This window comes from Macrotis lagotis, chromosome X (assembly GCF_037893015.1).
Source record: "Macrotis lagotis isolate mMagLag1 chromosome X, bilby.v1.9.chrom.fasta, whole genome shotgun sequence".
In the NCBI taxonomy this organism is placed as follows: domain Eukaryota; kingdom Metazoa; phylum Chordata; class Mammalia; order Peramelemorphia; family Peramelidae; genus Macrotis; species Macrotis lagotis.
This window is the reverse complement of record NC_133666.1, coordinates 470777824-470798979: the sequence shown is the minus strand read 5'-3', so window position 1 is coordinate 470798979 and position 21156 is coordinate 470777824. Positions and strand designations below refer to the sequence as shown.

General features: G+C 39.3%; 1 protein-coding gene across 1 annotated transcript in view; it reads left to right on the top strand.

Annotated features, from left to right (window-relative positions):
- The first annotated feature begins 1272 nt into the window (after window positions 1-1272).
- The window catches only part of LOC141499262 (uncharacterized), a 22480-nt gene continuing 2596 nt past the window's right edge, over window positions 1273-21156 (top strand). The window contains exons 1-3 of the mRNA XM_074202080.1: window positions 1273-1351; window positions 19577-20214; window positions 20383-21112. Coding sequence (XP_074058181.1) covers window positions 1273-1351; window positions 19577-20214; window positions 20383-20439 — 774 coding nt within the window. The 3' untranslated portion in view covers window positions 20440-21112. The remainder of the gene's footprint in view (window positions 1352-19576; window positions 20215-20382; window positions 21113-21156) is intronic.

The following is a 21156-nucleotide window of genomic DNA, read 5'->3' as shown; positions in this document are numbered from 1 at the left end:
ATACTTATTAGCTTTCACCCTGGGCAAGTCACTTAACCCCAATTACCCCCTCCACTGTTAAAATAAAAAAATAGCATCTCTTGGATTTCCTATGCTAGAACAGGCTCTGTAATTCACTTTCCTAAGCTCCCATTTGTTCTGAAAGGATGGATCCTCAGAAGCTGGCTGGCTACTTGCTCCCCTTAAGGTTCTAGGGATGTTTATGGGTATTGTAGGGGCAAGAATAATATTGCTTACAAGTTTTCCTTCCTCCCATCTGCTTTGTTCCCCTCATTATCATTAAAAGAGTTAACATCTTTCCTATATCAATTATCCAATTAATTTCAATAAACTTTTAAAAAGAGATTTTTGACTGAGAAGATAAGAGTGAAGACTGAAATACGATGTTCCAGATTGAATCTCTCCTCTATACGCTTTGTTCTCTTGGGAGAGGAGATTCAGAATGGTTGCTATAAAACATTCCTCGCGTGTAATCTTTTTTCTCACTTCACAGAATCCACACCATATATACTTCTGGGTATGGCATAGCTACGCCTCCTTATTGAGATGTGAGTTGTGGTTGATTCCTCATCAGACTTGGCTACTGTAGCAGTTAGAAGATTCTTCTACAGAATCTAGTTCTTGGTTACTTATGTGCCGGGGGTCACACTTGAACTCAGGAAGATGGCACTCTTGGAAAAATTAAACGAGATGCTAAATTATAGCTGATTACCATAGCTGATTACTTTCTAAGTGTTTCATTTAAAAAACATACTCAAAGATGACCACTTGAATATACAGCAGAGAGCAATATAGCTATCAATCAAGTCAAGGGTGCAAAGCACCTTATTGGTGCATCATCCAGGACTGTTCCTTTAAAAATCTGAAAAGCTCGTTGTAGTATTCATATTGATATAAAGGGAAGAAAAATTCATAGCCATAATTGTGGGAGCATGGGTAAAAAGCGAAACTGTTATTGAAGGCCTTAATTCTGCCTGCACGACTTTGGGCAAGTCTCTCCACTGGGCCTTCATTTTCTCTTCTGTAAAGCGAAAGGATCGTATGATTATATATGACCTCTAAGTTCCCTTGATTGAAAAAACCCAGGATTCGTGGGAAGAAGAGGTAGAGGGAGGGACCAATAGTCCCCGCCCCCGACTCCTCGCCTTTCCCTCCCAGGTAGCGTCTATGGCATCTCCATCTCTATGGCAACGATGTGACCACAAACCGAAGCCCACTACCCTGAGTGCCTCACGCTTAGACTGTGCTCCTTAGTCTTGGGGTAAGTGGAGGATGGGCCGAGCAGCCCGAGACGCAGCATTCTGGACTGACAGTGCCCTCGTATTTGCCCTCCCTTTCTTGGCGCACTCCGGTTGGGGTTGGAGAGGCAGAAGGGCTCAGTGGTTGAGTTCTTGGAATTGAGCGCTTTAAACCCAGAAGGATGGAGAGCGTGCCCCCAGCCCCAAACTATCTCTTCCTGTCCCCTCCCCACATCCCCTCCTCCCCGGCAGTGAGTGGTGGACCTCAAGGCCCCCCTCCCCCCTTTTCTGTCTAGCTCTTGTTTGTCAGAGCCTCAAGCAAACTCCATCTCCCCACCCCTTCCCCATCTTTTTCACCTTCTCTTGTCGCCGTCTCCCTTCCCTCCTCCCCTCAATTCTGCTGCTTTTCGCCAACCGCTGCAGTCACTGAGAGAGCGGCCTGCAGTCGCCTCCCTCCCGGCTGCAGCAATTCCTCCTGTCTCTCTGCAGCTCTGTGGGGGAGCAATTCTGATTTTTGTTTGTATTTCACATCAAGAAACATTCCTTTATAAGCCCCATAGATGTAGAACTCTAGGAAAACATCGGAGATCATCCAGTTCAACCCCCTTATTTTACTGATGGTTCTATTAACAGAAGTTATGTCTTGCTCAAAGGTGCACAGGTAGTAAGTGGCAGAGCCCCGATTTAAACTCTAGTTTTCTGACTCCAAGGTAGACTTTTCTTTGGGTTATGTTTAATACTAGGTCTGTGCTACAAAAAATGAAAAACGACATATCCCTTAAAAAGCTTATGCCTATACTACTCAATGTGGAGATAAAGCAAGTGGGAACTGAGAAATTGGCCAACAAACATTAATTAGTTGATTGGACACATCAGGCACTGTGCTAAGTGATGATGTTGTTTGGCCTTGGTTCTTGAAGAAGACCATGACATTAAGGGAAGCAATATCATGATTAGCATATGAATTGGATTTGAGTGAGGGGGTGCTGGTATGAAGTTTCTGTCTAGTGTTTGGAACAACTCCACACTGCTACATATAATACAGGGTAAGCAGTGATGGGGCAAAGGAAACAAAAATCAGGTTAAGTATTAGGAATATTTGAAGAAACAGAGAACATAGTGGTTACAGTAGGAAAAAAAGCCTAGATGTGTGTGTGTGTGTGTGTGTGTGTGTGTGTGTGTGTGTGTGTGTGTGTGTGTTCAGATTTATATTATAGTTCTGTCACTAAATGTATAATGGGTATGTGGCTAGAAAGAGCATTGGATTTGGAGTCAGAATGATGGATAAGTCTAAAATGCATTGGACTTGAAGTCAGGAAGTTCTGAGTTCAAATACTACATCAGACATTTATTAGCTGTGTAATCTTGAGCAAGTCAATCAACCACTGTTCTTCAGTTTTCTCATCTGTAAAATGGGGATATTAATAGCATCTACTTCCCAGGTTCATTGTGGGGATTGAATGAAATGATATTTGTAAAGCAAATCTCAAAGTATTGTAAAAATTCTAGCTTCTTGGCCTTCAAGTGGAGCTGATGACTTTTGCACAGCTCTGCCTCACTATTTAAATGTCTCCAACTCACCTGCAAGTCAATATATCACCTTCCTGATGTCACTGGTGTCTTCAAGAATGAAGGACTAACAACAATAACAAATTCTGGCTATTATTGTTACTATTAACTGTCAGATGGGCAAATCTCTTAATCTGTGTTAATAATTATGCCTCAGTTTCTTCAACAATAAAAGTAGGGAATTAAACTAGATGGCAACTATGGTCCATGATTCTAGGATTACAATTCTGTGATCCTATGAGTTATCATTTAGAAAAGGGAATTAGTGAAGACTTAAAGGAAGAAGTAGTGATTAAGTTGATCCCTTGAAAGAAGAAGATATTGGATTACTTGCTTTCTCAGGGACAGGAGAAGAAAGGGAAGGAAGAGGAAGGTCAAGATCAAAATCTTAAAAAAAACAAATGTTGAAAACTATCTTTACATGTAATTGGAAAAATACAAAAAAAGGAAGAAAAGAAGAAAAGACTTGATAAGGAGAGACTATATTCTAGGTGTGTGTGTGTGGGGAGTGGCATAGCATGTACAGGTGCAGAGGTGGGAGTCATCATGTTGTGGCTGAGGAACTGCTGGTAGTCAACTTTGCTGTAATATAGACTATGAAGAAGAATAATGTGAAATAAGATAGAGTAGGTAGGTGGGAGTGGTATTTTGGAAAGTCTTAAACAGGTGAGACTCATTGTAGGGTTTTGATCAGGAGAGTGACGTGGGCCTTAGGAAGTTTATTTTGGCAACTGTGTGATGGCTGCATTACAGAGGGAAAAGAAAAGAGAGAAGGGAGACAAACCATTTCTCAACCTATTTCAATAGAGGTAAGAGGTGACCAAGACCTGAGCCCTTGTTATAGCCATGTAAGTGGAGATAAGGGAAAAAAATACAAGAAAAATTTATAAGATTATATACAAGAAAACTGACAAATATGGCAACTGATTCATCGGTACTAATGGAAGGCTCATTTCTTTCCCATTGTAGGAATTCTTGCCATTTTAAGTAGATGGAGTCATATAAGTTAAATTTACCTTGAACTTCTAAAACCACCATTAATATTGTTTATTTACAGTGACTTTGGACCAAAGGGTAGGATTTAATGAGACATAGAAAACTGAGAATGGGAGTGCTGTAGCACAATCTACTAGTTTCTGCTTTTTTAAGAAATTATTTTAATGGACTGAAAATCTCTTTGATACGGGAATTTCCTAAAACATTGAAGACTTCAAACTTCCTACCTCTTCTCAACCTATGCAATTCTGTACATGTCTTCTTATAACGATTTCAGAGGGAAGCCACCTCATATGAAGGGGAAGGGATCTTCTAGTTCTCTTGCTGTTGTGTGGATGCCAGGGTAACATTTGGACCCTTGTTTTGTTATTCCTTCTCACATCTGGTTTGAATGTTATATACACATAAGCTTTCAGCTTATTTATACCCACTGTTTATATCTCTCCTTTGCCCTTTGGATGACCTCCAATTTTGATTTCTTGAAGTTTGTGGTATTCCATGATTTGTTGCCATTTGTACCATGCAACTTTTGGTTTAAAAAAAGAGAGAGATTGGCTTATATTTCAGGAATAAACTTGAGGCCACTGACAGGACTTTGCAACTTTTATAATGTAATCCAGTCTGATATCTTCTTCCCATTTAAATATGGACCTACTTCATTGTCTATCTCATGTCTATCCAGAGTATATGTACCGATGCTTAATTCAATGTGCATAGTCCATCAATTGCATATCATATAGTATAGATAGTATTTTTATTACTTACTTTGTGGAGAGTTAGGCTGACCTCTATTGATTAATTATAGATCTCATTCAGTAAGTACCACACTGTTCCAGAGCTTAATGAGATCACAGCAATGTCACTGCAAAGAGCAACACCTAGGAGACCTCAGCATTGATATTCTAATTGTACTCTTTGAAACATATCCTTCATGATTGAAACAAACACATTCACTGAGGAAAGCCTCCTGTTTTTATGCCACCTTAATTTTTGATTGTCAGCATATCACTGAACAGAGCTATTGTTATGTCTGTCAGAGAATTTTGTATGATCTCAATATGCAGGGTAATACATAGCTAGATGAATAACCTTTAAGGAAACTTTTTTGCTCTACTGTATAAAATTCTTTTTAAAATAGGCAGTAAATAATATTGTGGGATGTTGATTTCACTATACTTTTTAGTCAGTTGTGTAATTGTGAAGATGATCTGATATTTAATAAATGTCATTTTCTTTTTCAGGTTTTTTTTTTTTTTTTTTTGCAAGGCAAACGGGGTTAAGTGGCTTGCCCAAGGCCACACAGCTAGGTAATTATTAAATGTCTGAGGCTGGATTTGAACTCAGGTACTCCTGACTCCAGGGCTGGTTCTCTATCCACTGCACCACCTAGCCACCCCTATTCTTTAATGCCAAAACATATAGAACATTGACTCATGTTCATTCAAAAAATATTTATTTAGCTTCTACTAAGAGAACCTGAAGCTCAGGAAACAGAGGCAGTACCCAGCTTACACCCTTAACTACTCATATTTCTCTTGAAGTTAAGGAAGCTGGAAGAAGTAATGAGCTTGTAACTCAAGGGAATTCACATTCATTAGAGATTTCAATTCCCTAATTCGTAAGTGATCCCATCATTGAATGCCAATGGTGCTTCAGAAGATTTAAAGATTAGAGTTGAGTGCTTATTCCATGAGTGGGTTATCTTCTGAGGATGCATCATCTTTGCCATTTTGGAACGAGACTATAAAACAGACACCCAATGTAACTTCAATCTCACCTGGAGAAACTGATCACCAGGTAATGACTGACTGTCCTGCTTCAAATCTATATTAAAAGTAAAGAACTTTGCCCAATAGTGCCCCTTAGAAACAGATGCCCCCAACTCAGGATATTGCCCTGACAGGACAATAAAGAATCTAAGGAGATTCCAGGATACTAGAAGACTATTGCTGGGGAAGCTGCTGATGAAAGAGAGCTTGCGGACTCCCTCCTCAAATTAGGGATATACGTGACACTTTGGATCAAACCTTGACTGCCCTTGCCTTTTAAAAACCCAACTTGTTTTAATTTTTGTATGACTTATACAGGAAGGGAAATACTATCATATTGCTCCTTAAATAAATAAACTTCAGTTTATTCTTGGTTTCATGTTCAAGATAAAAGCAATTCCCTATTCCTTCTCCTATCTCAGACCTCCCTACCTCTTCTCTTGGCTTTCTTCAAATCTTGGCTAAAATCCCACCTTCCACAAAAAGCCTTTCCTGATCCCCTTTAATTCTACAGAGCCTTCCTTCTGTTGTTTCTAATTTATCATGCATATAGATTATTTGTGTATAGTTCTTTATATGTTGTCTTTCCCATTAGATTAGAAGCTCCATGAGAGCAAGGATTGTCTTTTGTTTTTCTTTGTATCCCCTTTGTATTTAGTGTAGTGATAAGGCACTTTATGTGGATTATTTTTGAAAGTAAGTTTCTCACCATCACTCTTAGGTTTCTTCATATTCTTTCTCTTTAAGATAAAATTGTTGATCATAATTATGTACATTGTGAATCTAAATGGTGCTGCAAAAGTTGCATTTATCTAACAGGGATTGATGGTATGGAGGTGTTTGACAGAAGATATTGCTATTCTTTCTCTCTTTCCCTTCTTCCCATTATGTCCCTTATTCCCCTCATTTCCTTATCCCTTCCTCTTCTGCCTCATTCTCTATCTTTCTCTTCTTTCTTCTCTTTCTCTTCTCCATCCTTCCTCCCTCTCTTTTTTTTTAATTTTAATTTTTTTTTAGATTTTTTCAAGGCAAAGGGGTTAAGTGGCTTGCCCAAGGCCACACAGCTAGGTAATTATTAAGTGTCTGAGGTCGGATTTGAACTCAGGTACTCCTGACTCCAGGGCCAGTGCTCTATCCACTGGGCCACCTAGCCACCCCCCTTCCTCCTTCTCTTTTTTTCTTCTTTCCCTCAAAATAACAAGTGCTCAAAGCCACTTCCTCAGTGGGAAATTATTTCAAATCTCTGTTTACTAAAACTGCTATCTGAATGTAGTTGCCCCAAGTTGTCCCAAATTCACATAATTTCCCCCTGTAATTTTCAGGACCCTATGATAATACATATCTGAGTCCTCAGCAGGTAAAAATATTGCTTGGAAAGAGAATTTGCTTTTTTCTGCTTGTCTTCTGGGCTGCTCTTCCTTATTCTCTACTACTGATACCTCCCCTATTCATCAAAGAAATATATATATAATGAATAACTTAAAGAAATTGGGTTTTTTTTTGAGAAGTAGGCAGTAAAAATGTGAACAGACCAAAAAAAAAAAAAAGAATGAGGTGAAGACTCTGGGACCAGGAGGCAAGAGTTTCACTCCTGGGTTGTGGATAACTAACTCACCTAGTTATTATCTTGCTACAATCTTTTTCTTTTGGTGTCTTGCCATTCTATCTCCTGCAACTAGGTGGCCCAGTGGATAGAGAACTGGCCTTGGTGTCAGGCCTACAGGATCTTGAATCCAATCTCAGACACTTGATACTTCTAGCTGTGTGACTTTGGGTAAGTCACTTAACCCTGATTGCCTCATGTCCAGGGCCATCTCCAATGGTCCTGATTCATATTTGGTCATTGGACCCAGATGGCTCTGGAGGAGAAAGTGAGGCTAGTGACTATTTAATACAGCACCCCCCCTCACTCAAATCTAATTCATGTGCTTGTCATGGCATGACCTCCCTGATGTCAGTCTTTTTCAAGAATGAAGAACAAGCCATAGCAGAAAAAACAAGCTCTTCTTTCCTATCTCTTGCTAATTCTAGGTAGGATTTTCAGTCCTCTACCAATCACATGATTTCTGTTCTTCCCCTCCTTCAGGTCCAGAGGAAAAGCTGATTGTGTTTCTCAGGCACAGATCAAAGTGCTGGGGGATCCTTATCCTAACTTCTACTTAAACTTTCCCAGACTAGAGATGACCACATTTTTCTTTTACAGTCCCAGGGGTACTCCTGAGAGGGAGAAGGGTGTCTTTTTCCTAATCCATTGACTTGAACCCTCAATTCCAGTGTTTTCTTAAATATAACTAGTTATCTATCTTTTTTAAAAAAAATCATTGATTGATCCAGTGACAAATAATATCAATTAGTTTTCACAAAGAGATATTTGTTGAGAAGATATAGCAAGAAGTTACAAAGCATCCCCTCCCTTTCTCCAACATCAGAACTTTTAACACCCCTTTACTGCTCAGTTACTGTGGATATTGGGTTCAAATTACAGCATTCATCTTCTCAAGTTGATTTAGAATGTGGCATAGCTGTTGGCCAAGTTCTTCCCTTTGTTTTTTTGTTGTTGTTTTTAGGTTTTTGTTTTTTTTGCAAGGCAATGGGGTTAAGTGGCTTGCCCAAGGCCACACAGCTAGGTAATTAAGTGTCTGAGGTCACATTTGAACTCAGGTACTCCTGACTCCAGGGCAGGTGCTCTATCTATTGCGCCACCTAGCTGCCCCAAGTTCCCTTCTAAAGGACATATTGTCTCAGTGTCCTCCATCCACTGCTAGCCTGAGACTACAGGTTGCCCTCCTCAGGGCTGCACTCTTCACTGGGTTCTCATTGACAAACTCTGGCATGAACTTTAATTCTTGGATTTTGGGTAGTTTTTCTTTTATCCTTTAAAGTTCATACGGTGATAGCTTTCTCTAATACTTGTTGACTGAGAGAAAAAATACAATAAAGCCATTAAAATAGCAACATCATTCTCATGACAACAAGGCAACCCAGTTGGAAAGAGTACTTTGGAAGAGCAACTTTTGTTACCTCTTTGTTTTGGCTTGTAGACTTATAGCAGTCCTTGCCCCATTATAAACTGGAAGAAGAGGAAAGGCTGATTATATTAGTTAATGCCATTTAGATGCATACTCAGTTCCAATTCAGCAGCCAAGCAAAAGATGTTTTACCCCCATGTACTAGACAAGAAACAGACACAGAATAGAACCTTTGTTCTAGAGTGAAGAGAAAGTGAGGCTAGTGACTTAATACAGCACACCCAAATCCAATTCATGTGCTTGTCATGGCATGACCTCCTTGATGTCATGGTCTTCTTCAAGAATGAAGGATGATGGGGGTGGCTAGGTGGCACAGTGGATAGAGCACCGGCCCTGGAGTCAGGAGTACCTGGGTTCAAATCTGGTCTCAGACACTTAATAATCACCTAGCTGTGTGGCCTTGGGCAAGCCACTTAACTCCATCTGCCTTGCAAAAACCTAAAAAAAAATAATTTAGGATGATGTACCCTTATGTATCCCTAATTAATGTATACCATTATTCAGGGTCACCATATATCATTTTGAGGATTGCATCCTGCAGAGCACATTATGTATGTACCTAAGGACTGGTCTCTCCCAACCGAAGTTACAACGTATAGAATGCTGGACCTAGATTAAGGAAGATCCAAGTTCAAATCCAACTTCAGATATTATTTACTAATTATGTGACTGGGCAAGTAACTTAACCTCTGTTGGCATTCAGGTTTCTCAACTGTAAAATGGAAAGAAAAAAGCAAGAAGTTACAAAGCATCTTCTCCCTTCCCCCAACATCAGAAGTATAACCTCCCCTTTACCACCTCAATTACTGGAGATATTGGGTTCAAATTTAAAGATTTTGTGAGGAAGGCACTTATCATAATGCCATAAATGTTTAGTTTCATCTCTTACCCTTCCATCTCATTGACCAGCCTTCATTACACTTATCCTCATTCCTCAGTCAGGTCAATTCAATATACAATTCAGCTCTTATACTTTTCTAGATGTAGGAATATAAAGACAAAACAAAGCAGAACTTTCCTTCAGGAGGTAACTTTACTTGTATGTGTATGGAGCATACAATAAGTACTTGAAAATAATTTCAAGAGGGTAAGAGTAGTGTTTAGAGAATCAATTGATTAATCTTTAATTAATACCTTTGATAGTCATACCTTCTATTTTAACTTTAAAATAGTTTTATCCTATTCCTTCCCCTCTCCTAGATGGCATAGTAAATAAATCACTGGCTTTGGAGTTAGGAGGATGGGAGTTTGAATCCAGCCTCAGACCTAGCTGTGTGACCTTGGTCAATTCAATTAATCCTATTGTGTCACATCCAGAGCCATCTCTAGTCATCCTGATTCATATCTGGCTACTGGATGTAGATGGTTCTGGAGGAGGAAGGAGACTGGTGATTTAGCACAAATCTAATTCATGTGCTTGACATGCCATCACCTCCCTGATGTCATGGTCTTCTTTGGGAATGAAAGACAAAAAAATATTAATTCTTGTTCTATAAAGTATGTATGTATAGGAAGTCAACAAATGTATTTATGTTCCAAAAGTTCATTTGTAAGTCAGTTGTGTAAACCTTAGAAGTCATTTTCCCATAGGAATAGGGTTTTTAGTTGGGGTTGGGTTTTTAGGCTAGCTTATAAAAAACATATTTAAGCTATGATATAGATGACAGTAGTTGGCATTTTTATAGTTCTTTAAAATTGTTATACATATGTTTTATATACACAATGTTAATTGAAATTCTCAACAACTCTGAGGCCTACAGAAATTATTAATTCCATTCTACAGAAAAAGTGGGAAGATTCAGAGAAGTTTAAATGACTTGGTATGGTCTCATAACTAGTAAGTATCAAAAGTAAGATTTGAACTTCAAGTTTTACAAGCTATCTATGGGTAATTTCTCTGAATTTCATACAAGTGACATATATTACTTCTATGACCTATAGAATGACAGAAACATAGAAGTGTAGGGTTTGCTTTTTTTTCCTCAGAAGGCACTGTGATAATTTGAGAAAACCCTTATTTCCCTATCTCAGATGTTTCACAATGATACATTGATGTTAAGAAGGATACTTGATTATGCTAACCATATTTCCTTTTTCTTTTCTCTTCCACTATCCTCTAAGTCATGGTGCCACTGGTTTCTTGGTACATAAGAAAGAGATGGGATAACTCTGGAAATGCATCTCCTTCTCTGGAACCCCAGGGGAAGCTGCTACCTGTTCCTTCTGTGGGACTCAAACTGTGTAGTATAATTCAGGGAGTATTTGTATGTGCTTTCTATTAATAAAAAAGTCCTACCTGTGAAATGAAAAATATTTATTTAAAGATACTTCTTATAATTTTGATTTTCTGTATATTTTGATCTAAATAGAAAATGTAAGAGAAATTCAATTCAACAACAAACATTTGCTATTTTCTTACTCTGTTAGATGAGGACATATCATGCTAGCTTGTTATGAAGTTCATTAACATGAAGACCCAAATATTTTAAAATATCCAATCTGAGAAGATAACGGTAGGGGAATCAAGGTAGTTCACTGGATAGAGTGCTGGGCCTGGAAAATCCTATAAATCTGACCTCAAACACTTGACTAGCTTTGTGATCTTTGGCAAGTTTCTTCACTTTTACTTCAGTTTCCTCATCTGCAAAATAGTAATAATTACCACCCAGAGTTGTTGTGAGGATAAAATGAGATTGTACAAGGTAAGCTATTATCATTGTAAAGACAAAAATAGTCCCCATCCTCAAAGAGCTTGTATTTTACTAGGGGATATAACACACACATTTAGTAATTAAAGATAATTTGAGGGACATCAACAAAGGATTGAAGTTAGGGAAGGCTTGCAGAAATTTTTTTTTATTAAAACATAATGAACAGAATGATTTTAGAAAAACTTGAAAATACTTACAATGACCTGATACAAAGCAAAGTGAGTAGAACCAGAAGAACGATGTATACAGTAACAGTAATATTGTATGATAAAGAATTGTGAATGACTTGTGAATCTCAGCAATACAATTATCCAAGACAATACCAAAGGACTCATTATAAAGCATCCTATCTACCTCCAGAGAAAAAGCTGATATTGTCTGAATACAGACCAAAACATATTATTTTCTGTTTCATCCTTTTTTTTTAAATTCAAGTCTTTTTTTTTTTTTTTGAGGTTTTTGCAAGGCAAACAGGGTTAAGTGGCTTGCCCAAAGCCACACAGCTAGGTAATTATTAAGTGTCTGAGGCCGCATTTGAATTCAGGTACTCCTGACTCCAGGGCTGGTGCTCTACTGCATCACCTAGCTGCCCCTAGAAAATTCAAGTGTTTTTGAACAAAATGACTAATATGAAAATGTCTTATATGATAGCAACCCCCCCCCTCAACTTCATGAAACTGAAGTCTAAGACAGTAACAAAAAAGGGAATGAAGTTCAAGCATGGGGCACACCCAAGAAAAATTGTAGTAGAAGGCTGTACCATAGAGTTTTTGAAGGTTAGTATTATGAAATAAAAATGGGAAGATAATTTAGAGCTTTAAGAGCTAGACTGTGTTATGTCTTTGATCCAAGAGGCAGTGGGAAATCATTGGAGATCTCTAAATAGGTAAATAAGTAGATCTAAGCCAAAGGAAGATCATTTGGCAGGTGTATTGAGAATAGATTGTAGAGGGAAGAACCTGAAATACATTATTACAGCAGTCTAGTTAAAACATGATGAAGGCCTGAGTATGAGTTGAGAGAGGGAAGGGGGAATATAAGAACTCATATGGAAATAGAATCAACAAGAATTTTAGTTGATTGAGTATAGGTCAAAGGGGTAAGGAAGAATCAAGAATGATTTCAAATTTGTGTGACCCATAGGCTGGAAAAATAAATTAGGAAATTTCAAAGTGGAGGGGTGGGATTTTTGTAGAGGAAGATATTGAGAAGTGATCATTAATAACTAATGATATAGGGAGATTCAGATTTTCTCTTTTTTTTAAATTCTCATTTCAAGACCTTAGTTTTCTAAGGATTGAGCTAACCTCTTCTATCCAGACTCCACCCAGGAGGGGCAACTATTTCACCCTTTTCAGGTTTGGGTAGGAATAAATCTTTAAATAGATTATCCAAGTTTGGGGTTAATGCAGAAGTGACATAATCCAAATTCAATCCAACCCCCCCCCCCCCACCATTGTACTATCCATTATCTCATTGTTAGTCAATCTGTGTTTGAATGTCATCCTTGGGAGCATCCCTCTTCCAATGGGTATATAAGCCATGAGCCTACCTACCTAAGAAAGAAATGTCAAATGACCAGTCTTTTATCAAAATGCTGACATTATTTAAAAAATGATCAAATTACTTTGAGTCTTTTTAAAAATGTCACAGTACAATCAGTTCACTTTGGAATTTTTTTTTCCAGAGACTGAATCTCTCCTCCTTTCCCAGGCTGGCAGTGTAATGGCAACTCACTGTGCTAATCCCCCACTAAAACATGGAAGTTTCAACTTGTTCCATCTCTGATCTTTACTAGTGCAGTCCTCCTTAGATATCCTAGTGGTCCTATCTCAAACTCCAGGGGTGGAGGTGAGATGATGTCACTCTTTTGGTGCTAGACTTAGGGCAGACTCTATACCCAGGTGTTTCGGCATTTTGAGGGAATATCCATGCCCAACAAACAGTATCTAAACTATGTGATATCAGATTTTAAAGACAAATATGTATTCAAACAATTATTAAGTGTTCAAAGGATATGAATATTTTTAAAGGACATGAACATTTAAAAATATCCAATTTGACAAACAATAGTCATTCAAAAATTTATTCAAACTCTAATCAGAGAAATTCAAATAAAAACTTTGAAGTATTACCTTATATTCTTCAGACTGGTTGAAAACTTTTAGAAGATAAAATTGAACATCCACTACTCTTTAAGACACTTTGTTGCATTGTTGGTTCAACTGTAAAACTGGTACAATATTTTGAGGAAAAATGAGACTTAGAATGGTAAAATGATACCCTAATGAACAGTTCTAGGAAGTGGTTAGGTGAGTTTAGTATTCTTTCCTCTCCATTAACCCTATCTGTACAAAAGTATTTAGAATAGATTTAGTTGTAATAGGGAAAAATTGGATACAAACTGTGTTCTGTGTCCAGTGGTTGATTAATAGCTGAATATACTTTGGCAGTTCAATGGAAACAGAATGATACAATGGAGAGAGGATAGGCCTTGAAGTCAGAAAGGCCTGGACTCTAGTTCTACCTTTGATACTAATGTGATAGTAATTTTGTCAGCATGGGGAAAGTTTGGTGGCTAACTGGGCTTATAATCAGGGAAACTCATCTTCCTGAGGTCAAATTTGAACTCAGACATTTATTAGTTATGTGACCCTCCTTAAGTAAGTAAACCATGTTTGACTCAGTTTCCTCATCTGTAAAATAAACTGGAGAAGGAAATGGCAATTTACTCTAGTATCTTTGCCAAGAAAACTCCAAATGGGATTACAAAGAATTGAACACAACTGAAAAAAAATGACAATAACTTTGTAATCATGGAATAGTTATTTAACTTTTCTGTGTTATCTTTAATGATGGGAAAAGTTTCTGTACTTGTAATGTCTTTCCCATGCTGATGAAATTCTATTCCCACCCCCCATGTTTCTGTTTATTCATTCCTTTCCTCTATTGATATGTACATATATACATATGAAATATTTATATATATGCATATATTGAGAGTTGTAATATAAAATATGACTAATATAAAGATGTTGGAAATGTGTTACAGAAAAAATAGAATAAAGAAAAGATTAAATAAACATTAAAAGACTAAAATACATATTGACTATGTTCAAAATAACAATGTCCTTCATTTTCTTTCTTTTTTTTTTTTGCAAGGCAAATGGGGTTAAGTGGCTTGCCCAAGGCCACACAGCTAGGTAATTATTAAGTGTCTGAGACTGGATTTGAACCCAGGTATTCCTGACTCCAAGGCCAGTGCTTTATCCACTACGCCACCTAGCCACCCCTAGTTCTTCATTTTCAAAGAAGACCATAACATCAGGGAGGTGAGGGCATGACAGGCCCATTAATTAGATTTGAGTGAAGGGATGCTGGGCTAAATCACCAGCCTCACTTTCTCCTCTAGAGCCATCTGGTAGCCAGATATGACTCAGGACTACTGGAAATGACCCTGGATGTGGAGCAATCAAGGTTAAATGACTTGCCCAAGGTCACACAATATTTTACAAAACTGTACCATAGTGGGTGAAGATCTAGATTCTGAGTTTTGAAAACTGGCATTCAAACTTTGCTTCTCATTATTAGTATATAAAAAGTAACAACCATAACCTTTTTTTTAGTACACAGATGAAAAAAAGAATACAACCTAGAAAAAATAAGTTGCTATTGCTCTTATTTAATTTATATATTTTTCTTTTATTGTAAGCAGTACTTTTTAAAATTTTACTTGACATTTTGATTTCCATTTTTGTTTCTATTTGATGAGATTATTGTAGATAAGAATACTAAAAATATTCAAACTTAATCAAGTATGAAACCTATTCAAGATACACATGTCATTTTAATGCTTTATATTTTAAGTCTTTTGCATTTAGCAATATTTACAGTGACATTTATTTACTATGAACTTTAAAAATAGGCAAACATGAAGGGTTCTATGTTCAGAGAACAGAAGATGAGTGTATATGAAACTTTTAAAAAGTATTTGAATGTAAAATGAACTACCCATGGCAAGTAATGGAACCTCTTAATGTCCCAGGCTTAAAATCCAAGATAGGTGCTGATGTGTACTGGTAAAGGGAATTATTTGCTAGGAATTTGCTATTACCAACTAAATCATGAAAAGACTTAAATTTTAATATCATAGTTCTAACAAGCCCAGCTTGTTAGTGTTCCCTTCCAAATTTCCTTCTACTTTGTTCTGTGCATTCAGTTTGATTGAAGTGCATTTCTTTCATTTTTTAAATTTATTTTTTTATTCTCATTTTGTACAAATGTTTTTTTACATTAATAAAATATTCTTGTTTACAAGTAAACAAAATACCCCTCCTCCCCCATGAATATAGATAGACTTGCTTGGGAGAAAAAAGTAAAGGGGAGAGAAAAAAAATTAAAATAAAAAAAATAATAGTAATAATTGTAGGTATGGCCAGGTGGCACAATGGACGAAGCACCAGCCCTGGAGCCACGAGCACCCGAGCCCATATCCAGCATCGTAAACCCAACCATCACCCAGCCGTGTGACATGCAAGCCACCCGATCCCCACTGCCCTGCAAAAACCAAAAAGAAGAAAAAAAAAGACCCAAAATAAAATAAAATAGTAATGATAGTAGGGGTGGCTGGGTAGCAGACAGAGCATTGGCCCTTGAGCCAGGAGCACCTGGGTCCAAATCCGGCCCCAGACACCCAAAGATCACCCTGCTATGTGGCCCCAGGCAGGCCACCCAGCCCTACTTGCCCTGCACCCTCCCCCAAATAATAATAACAAAAAATGTGTGTCAGTCTTTGTTCCAACACCATCAACTGTCACGGGTAGATCACATTCTTTATGATAAGTCCATCACAAAAGTTACTTCCATATTTTTCCAATGTTTCCATTGCTGATTGCAACTCCCTCCTTTCTTATTTCTCCACTACCATGTACTCTATTTTCTCTCTCCTTTCACTATGACTCTGCTGTAGGGTAGCTGAGTGGCTCAGCAGACAGATCCCTAGTCCTGGGGCCAAGAGGCCCTGAGCCCCCATACCACCCCTTAGGCCCAGAATCCACCTGGCCCTATGGTCCTGGGCAGGCCTTCCAATCCCAGCCCCTTGCAAGAAGTAAGAAAGAAAATGTGTTATATCTGGCCACTCTCCCCCCATGGTCCATCCTCTCCTCCTTTATTCACATCCCCACCCCTTCCCCCTGCTCCCCCCTCCTTCTTACTCCAGATGTCTATACCCCATTGAGTATATATGCTGTTTCCTCTCCTAGCCATCTCTGATGAGAACAAAGGTTCCCTCATTCCTCCTTGCCTCCTCCCTTCCATATCATTGCAATAGCTCATTGTAATAAAAAAAAAATCTTATTATATGAAATATCTTGGACTATTCCCCCTCTCCTTTTTCTTTCTCCCATTCCATTTCCTTTTTCTATTGACTCCATTTTTACACCATATTTTATCTTCGAATTCAGCTTTCTCCTGTGCTTCAACTATAAAAGCTCTCTCTACCTGCTCTATTAACTGAGAAGGTTCATATGAATATTATCAGTGTCATTTTTCTAAGCAGGAATACATGCAGTTCATCCTCATTAAGCCCCTCATATTTCCCCCCTCTCCTCCAATCTCCATGCTTCACCTGAGTCCTGTATCTGAAGATCAAACCTTCTGTTCAGCTCTGGCCATTCCAAAAGGAACATTTGAAATTCCCCTGGTTCATTGAAAGTCCATCTTTTTCCCTGGAAGAGGACATTCAGCCTTGCTGGGTAGTTCATTCTTGGCTGCATTCTAAGCTCTTTTGCCTTCTGGTATATTGTATTCCAAGCCCTATGAACTTCCAATGTAGTTGCTGCTAAGTCCTGTGTGATCCTGACTGCAGCTCCATGATATTTGAACTGTGTCCTTCTGGCTGCTTGTAATATTTTCTCTTTGACTTGGGAGTTCTGGAACTTGGCTATAATATTCCTAGGGGTTGGTTTTTTGGCTCTTTCTTGGGGGGATAGGTGGATTCTCTCCATTTCTATTTTGTCCTCTGCTTCTAGAATATCAGGGCAATTTTCCTGTAGTAATTCTTTGAAAATGATGTCAAGGCTCTTTTCCTGATCATGACTTTCAGGTATTCCAATGATTTTTAAATTATCTTTCCTAAGTCTGTTTTCCATGTCAATTGTTTTTTCAATGAGATATTTCACATTTTCTTCTAATTTTTCATTTTTTTGGTTTTGAAGTATTGATTCCTGATTTCTGGTAAATTCATCAATCTCCCTGAATTCTATTCTTTGAAGGATTTGTTCTCCTCAGAGAGTTTTCTTATCTCTTTTTCCATCTGGCCAATTTTGCTTTTTAAAGCATTCTTCTCCTCAATAACTTTTGAACTGTTTTATCCATTTGACCTAAGCTGGTTTTTAGCATGCTATTTTCTTCAGCATTTTTTTGGATTTCCTTGACTAAGCTGCTGACTTCATTTTCATGTTTTTCCTGCATCTCTCTCCTTTCTTTTCCCAGTTTTTCTTCCAACTCCCTCATTTGATTTTCAGTCTTTTTTGAGTTCTGTCATAGCCTGAGCCCAATTTCTGTTTTTCTTGGAGTCTTTAGATGCAGGAACTTGTGCTTCCTCATCTTCAGACTGAGTATTTTGATCCTTCTTGGGCTCATTTGCAAAATATTTCTCAATAGTCTTCCTTTTGTTTCTCTGCTTGCTCATTTTCCCAGCCTGGGCCTGGTTTCGGGTGCTTCCTGAGCTTTTCGGACACTCCCACAAGTCCTCCCTCCTTGTCTGTGGATGACCATAAACGCCCCCCTCTGCCACGGGGCTGAGGTGGGGGGGCCCTGCTGTTCTATGGGGGGGCCTAGACTGTGATCAGGATCTGAATGTGGTCAGAGCCCCAGAGTCCTGTTCCAGGGGCAGAGGACAGAGCTCTACAGTCTCTCTTCACTCCCCTACCTCAGCTCAATGGGCTCATGCCCTGGGGGCTCCTGCTTACCGGCTCTGCCTGCTTCTGTTTCTGGCTCTGGGCTGCAGAAAGACCAAGCTGCTCCCTGTGTGCTCTGGGGGGCTGGGCTCCATGTACTGGCTCTGGCAGAGGTCCCCCTGCTGTTCCCTCACTTTGTGCCCGGTGCTCCTCGGGGTGCAGCTCTGGAGACTCCCCTGCTGCTGTGAGCTGTGGCTCCCAGCACCATGGGGGTGTCTCCGGGAGGCTGAAGTTCTTTGGCTCTGGCAGGCCACCCCTCTGGCAGGCTGCCCCTCCGACCCCAGGGGAGCAGAGCCTTTCTGATCTTTTCCAGATTACCTTGAGTAGGAGAGCTGCCTCACTGGGTCCCTTTGTGGGTTCTGTCTCTGGAAAGTTTAGTTAGAGTCCTTAGCTGATGAGTTTTATCAGAGAGCCCTTAAGACTCCATCCCTTCTTGTCGCCATCTTGGCCATTTCTTTCATTTCTTGACAAGTTTGGCATTTAAAATTTAACAAAGCATGTAAAGCAAATTTAACTTTGCCTATTTGTCATATTTTTTTCCCAGAATAAAAATCACACTATGTGCTGGATACTGTCTTAACATTGGTTAACTTCTTAACGTTGACTTTTTTGATTGTACTAGCAATTACACGGATTCTTTCTCAACATTCTTTTATGCAAATAATGAATTTTAAAAGATAAAACTTTTGGTTGTTTGTGCATAATTTATTCTTATATTTTTATGGTCATTTTGGAAAATGGAATAAAGGATACCATCAAAGAAGACAGACATGACATGTGCTAGGAATATAATTTCCTTGGAAAATCCTTTTGTTCTCTGAGTTGGTGGTTCCTGTTTGCCCCTTTTGATAGGAAGAAAAAATGAGGAAGTTGGTTGAAAACTCTGCTTTGAATTTATGGGAGGTTTGTAATCTTCCACCACAGATTTTGAGGTGGATTTAGAGGTTATCTTGCCCAATCTAGTTTTTTTTACAGATGAGGAAACTGAGACCCATGAGATTAGATGACTAGCGGGGTAACAGATGACAGAATCCTGTTTTTTTTGAATCCTCTTTCCTTGACTCCAAATTTCATTTTGGTATAGAACAGAAATCTCTTCGGTTCCCTTTTCTGCCATGGACTCATCTCTCCCATCCTGCATCACAGACGGGAACATCCCCATGGTTGAGATCGCAGAATCAATTTGGGTACTTTGGGAACTTGACCTTGAAAAGCTTGTTTGAAAGGTGGGTGAAATTCTCTGTGTTCCCTTCTGTGCGATTTCCCCACACAATCCCGCATTGTTAAAACTAAATTTTCTTTTAGGTTTTTGCAAGGCACGTGGGGTGAAGCGACAGGTAGGTAATGATGAAGCGTCTGAGGGCGCACTTGAACTCGGGTCCTCCGGCCTTCCAGGGTCGGTGCTCTATCCGCGGCGCCACCAAGCCGCCCCTAAACCCGACTTGTTAAAGGGAATATCTGCCAACTACGACTCAGCAGACCCCTGCCAGGCTGGGCAGCGACCTCGGTCTTCGACGCGCCCCTGCGTGCTCTCCATCCACAGCTCGCACCTGTGGGCTGCGGAGCCCACAAGCCCTCGCGAGCCGGGGAGCTGCGGCGCGCAGTCCGAAGGGCACCCGTGCGGGCTTCGTCCACTCTGGCGGCACTCGCCAATCGGAATCCCGCAAGCCCTCGCGCCCCCTCCCGCAGAACGCACAGCGGCCAATCGGCATCGACCTCGCCCTCAACCGGCCAATGAGGCGAAGAGTTGTATGGAAGTCCGAGGGGACCGGCTCCGCTTGAGAAGCGGCCCCGGGTTTGATTACTCGGTGGTTGCTCCGCTCCGCGGCTTCCCGGAAATTCCCGGCTCTTCCTGGGCCGACGCGGGACCCAGCGCGAGCGGCCGCGGCGCGGAGACGGCGGCCCGCGCCCCCCGAGCGCCGCTCTTTCACCTGCGGCTTGCAGTGCGTTTCTCCTAGTCTTTGTCTTGACTTTGCTTTTTTTCCTTCTTACTTTATATTGCGTTTAACTTCCTTTTATCTTATTAAGGAATCTTTCAAATGTCGCTGTTTCTTCCCAGTTCTCCTCTCTTAAGATTATGGGGTTTTTAAAAATTTATTTTTTTTTTTCAGTTTTTGCAAGGCAACGGGGTTAAGTGGCATGCCCAAGGTCACACAGGTAATCATTAAGCATCCGAGGCCGGAATTGAACTCAGGTACTCCTGATTCCACTGCACCACCTAGCCGCCCATTTTAAGCCATTTTATGAAAGGATTTTGCTTTTTAAATCATCTCCATAATTTTTGTCTTTTCCCCCTAAACTTGACTGCATCTTCTTAAAAGTATAGACACTCTGTGCTAAAATCGTTCTTTAGATCCTCTTGACTCTTTCATTTACTCATTTGTATATTGGGAGAGAACAAGTAGTTTTACGAAAGACTGGCTGAAATCAAGGCAAAGGTTTGTTGGAATACCGTATATTTTAAAAAAAAACCCATCCAAAATCTCTGTTGGGATAAAGTTCTCTAACTTGTGATTTATAGACAACAGACTAAATCTAGGTCAGATAGTTTTGTGTTGCAATATTAAGATTGTCTTGCTCTAGATAACATGGTCTCCTCATGCCAGGGCTAGTTTTATTGTGTTAAGTTTAAAATTCAAATGTTAGTTGCTAGTTAGTTGTTATTAAAAGAAAAGTATACCAGTTTAGTTTGGTGTATAAATAAGTGCTGGTTTATCCTCTATTCCGTCATAATAGATTAAAAAGACATAAGAAAACAGGTAGATTAAAGGACAAAGAGCCAAAATTTTACTGTGATTGCCCTAGTTTGTTTGGGTTTTTTTGGTGGGAGTTGGCAAAGAGGTAGGAGTATAGAATCTAAACTGATAATTTTTTTATTTTTTAAT